Source organism: Octopus sinensis, linkage group LG14 (genome assembly GCF_006345805.1).
Source record: "Octopus sinensis linkage group LG14, ASM634580v1, whole genome shotgun sequence".
NCBI classification, from domain to species: Eukaryota; Metazoa; Mollusca; class Cephalopoda; order Octopoda; family Octopodidae; genus Octopus; species Octopus sinensis.
In genome coordinates this window covers 6,411,573-6,414,072 of record NC_043010.1, presented here as the reverse complement: position 1 = coordinate 6,414,072, position 2,500 = coordinate 6,411,573, and the positions used below count along the sequence as shown (strand labels likewise).

Below are 2,500 nucleotides of genomic sequence, written 5' to 3'. Positions count from 1 at the left end.
AAGTGAAATGAAACAAAACTACCAGTTGTTTATTGATGCTAAAGATGGTGGAAATCCTCCAATGCGAGCTACTGCTATAGTTTTTATAAATATGATTAACCATGAAAATAATCCACCAAAAATAAATGTAAAATTTTTCTCTAAAACAGCTGAAAACAAAGCTACCATTTCTGAAGATATTGAAGTTGGCAGCTTTATAGCTTATGTGAAAATCACAGACAATGACATTGGACAGAATGGTGAGGTGGAGTGTAAACTCAAACATAATAAATTCATGCTTCAGAAAATGGGGAGAAAGAAATACAAAGTCGTGGTTCAAAAAACAGTAAACAGAGAAATTGAAGACTATACAGACTTTATAATAATTTGTGAAGACAAAGGTTCACCACCGCTCCAGACAGAAAAGAAATTCTTAATAAAAATAATGGATGTCAATGATGTGCAACCAAGCTTCACAAAAAACACTTTCAAATTTCTAACTTACGAAAATGAAGACTCAAATTTTCCAGTCGGTCTTATAAATGCAACAGATCCTGATCTAGGACCAGGGGGTAAACTAACATATTCATTTTTAGATGATAATAACTTTTTTCCTTTTAAGATTTCCAATTTTGGATTTATAGCTACAACTCAGTCGTTGGACCGAGAGAAACAGGAAATATATAATATGAAAGTTATTGTTAAAGACAATGGAGTACCGTCTCTCAGTAGTACAGCAAATATTATCATAGAAGTTATGGACAAAAACGACAATGCCCCATATTTTACATTTCCTAGTTTTGACCCTTTTAATATAGACGTCCACTACCATCCACAGAGTAAGAGTGACATCACAACATTAAGAGCCTCTGATAGAGACAGTCATGTAAACTCTTTCCTCAGGTATGAAATACTTGGCGGTAATAACAAACAGCTATTTACAGTCAACCCTTACACAGGAATTTTATCTTTCTCTCGTACAGTTTACCAAAACGATGCTGGATCATATAACATAAAATTAGCAGTCAAAGACAGTGGTACACCAATTTTATCAGCAACGACCACACTATCTTTGTCACTAACTGTTAGTAATACAACAGCCAGAATGTACACAGCTGAAGACACGGAATCAGACAACAGAATACATATAAACTTGATGATTATTATAGTAGTGGCTGCAGTGATAGTATCTGTGGCTATTGTAGTTTCTGTAACAACGTGCATCATAAGAAGGAACCAAAACGATACTTTAATTGATGTCAATGACAAGTTTATTACTGAAATGGGAGAATCAGAATATGCCTGTCAATCACAGTATGATGCAACTTTTACTACAGCCCAAGATGTTAGTAATGATAGAATCTTTGAAGGTACCTTATTAAAGAAAACTTCTGAAAATAATTGGAAAGGCTTAGAAACAGGTGTACAGCTGCAAGATCTTACTCCAGTTACTCAGCAGGTAAGAGCTTTCATTAATTTCTGTTCAAATGATGTTGAAGAATATTCCAAATCAAATTGTTCTATACGAAAAAAAAAAGAAAGAAAGAAAATATATAAAATATATCTCAAAAATAGATGGTAGATTTTGCAGAGAAATTCAGCGGAAAGCATAAATCAATTATATTAATGATCAAGATATATCTATCTAAATATATTGAGTGGACTGCTAAAATCTTATTCACATTATAAAACCTCTCAGACATGATGTTCACTCTTCCATATAGGTTTTAATTGTGTAAGATTTATTAACTAATTTTGTCAGAGGGGTTAACAAAGTTGAATGCATAGTCATCTGGTTAAAAAGTTTGCTTTGCAACTTTGTAATACCAGGTTCAAATCCACTACACAGCAACCTTGAGCAAGTGCCTTCTACAATAATCTTGGATTTGCCTAAGCTTCAAGAGTGAAATTTAGTAATTAGAAACTGTGTGGAAGCCTGTCAGAATGATCATTTCTGATCTTGGGTGGTAGACTCAATCCATCACCTGATTTAATGCCAGTTTCTGGTCCTTGAGTGCTTTAAATAGAGTCCAATTTGTTTGTAAGCATTCAGTTCAGATCAGTGGAGTGAGAATAACATCTCTCTCTCTCTCTCTCTCTTTCGCTCTCTCTCTCTTTCGCTCTCTCTCTCTCTCTCTCCCTCTTTCTCCTTATTCTCTCAAAAGTCTTGGAGGCCTTGTAAAAATAGTTGGTGCTGTTTTTAATCCTCTGACAAAGCAGTGTAAAAATTAAAAATTAAAAATAAAAAAAGGTCACATACACTGGTATATTAAGAGAAGCACCATAGTTTAAAGAGTAACTGCTTCATTTTGGGCCTTTTTGAGCAAAACTTGATAAAAATACTAGGATAACTAAATAGTTAGTAATGTTGATACTAATATACTTATTGTGATAGACAAAAGAATTTTAATGAGTTAAAATCACATGTGATGAAGAGAACTAATCATTAGCTGAATGAACAATTCTCGTTATAAAAAGGACAAGAGAGACAAACCTGGATTTTGATTAAAATTAATTAAAA

At 33.2% G+C, this 2,500-nt stretch overlaps 1 protein-coding gene across 3 annotated transcripts in view; it reads left to right on the top strand.

The window, feature by feature from the left end:
- The window catches only part of LOC115218746 (protocadherin-18), a 142,094-nt gene that overhangs the window by 5,891 nt on the left and 133,703 nt on the right, over positions 1 to 2,500 (top strand). For all 3 annotated transcript variants that reach the window (XM_029788654.2, XM_029788655.2, XM_029788656.2), the window contains exon 2: positions 1 to 1,438. This exon is cut by the window's left edge and continues 1,022 nt beyond it. In XM_029788654.2, coding sequence (XP_029644514.1) covers positions 1 to 1,438 — 1,438 coding nt within the window. The remainder of the gene's footprint in view (positions 1,439 to 2,500) is intronic.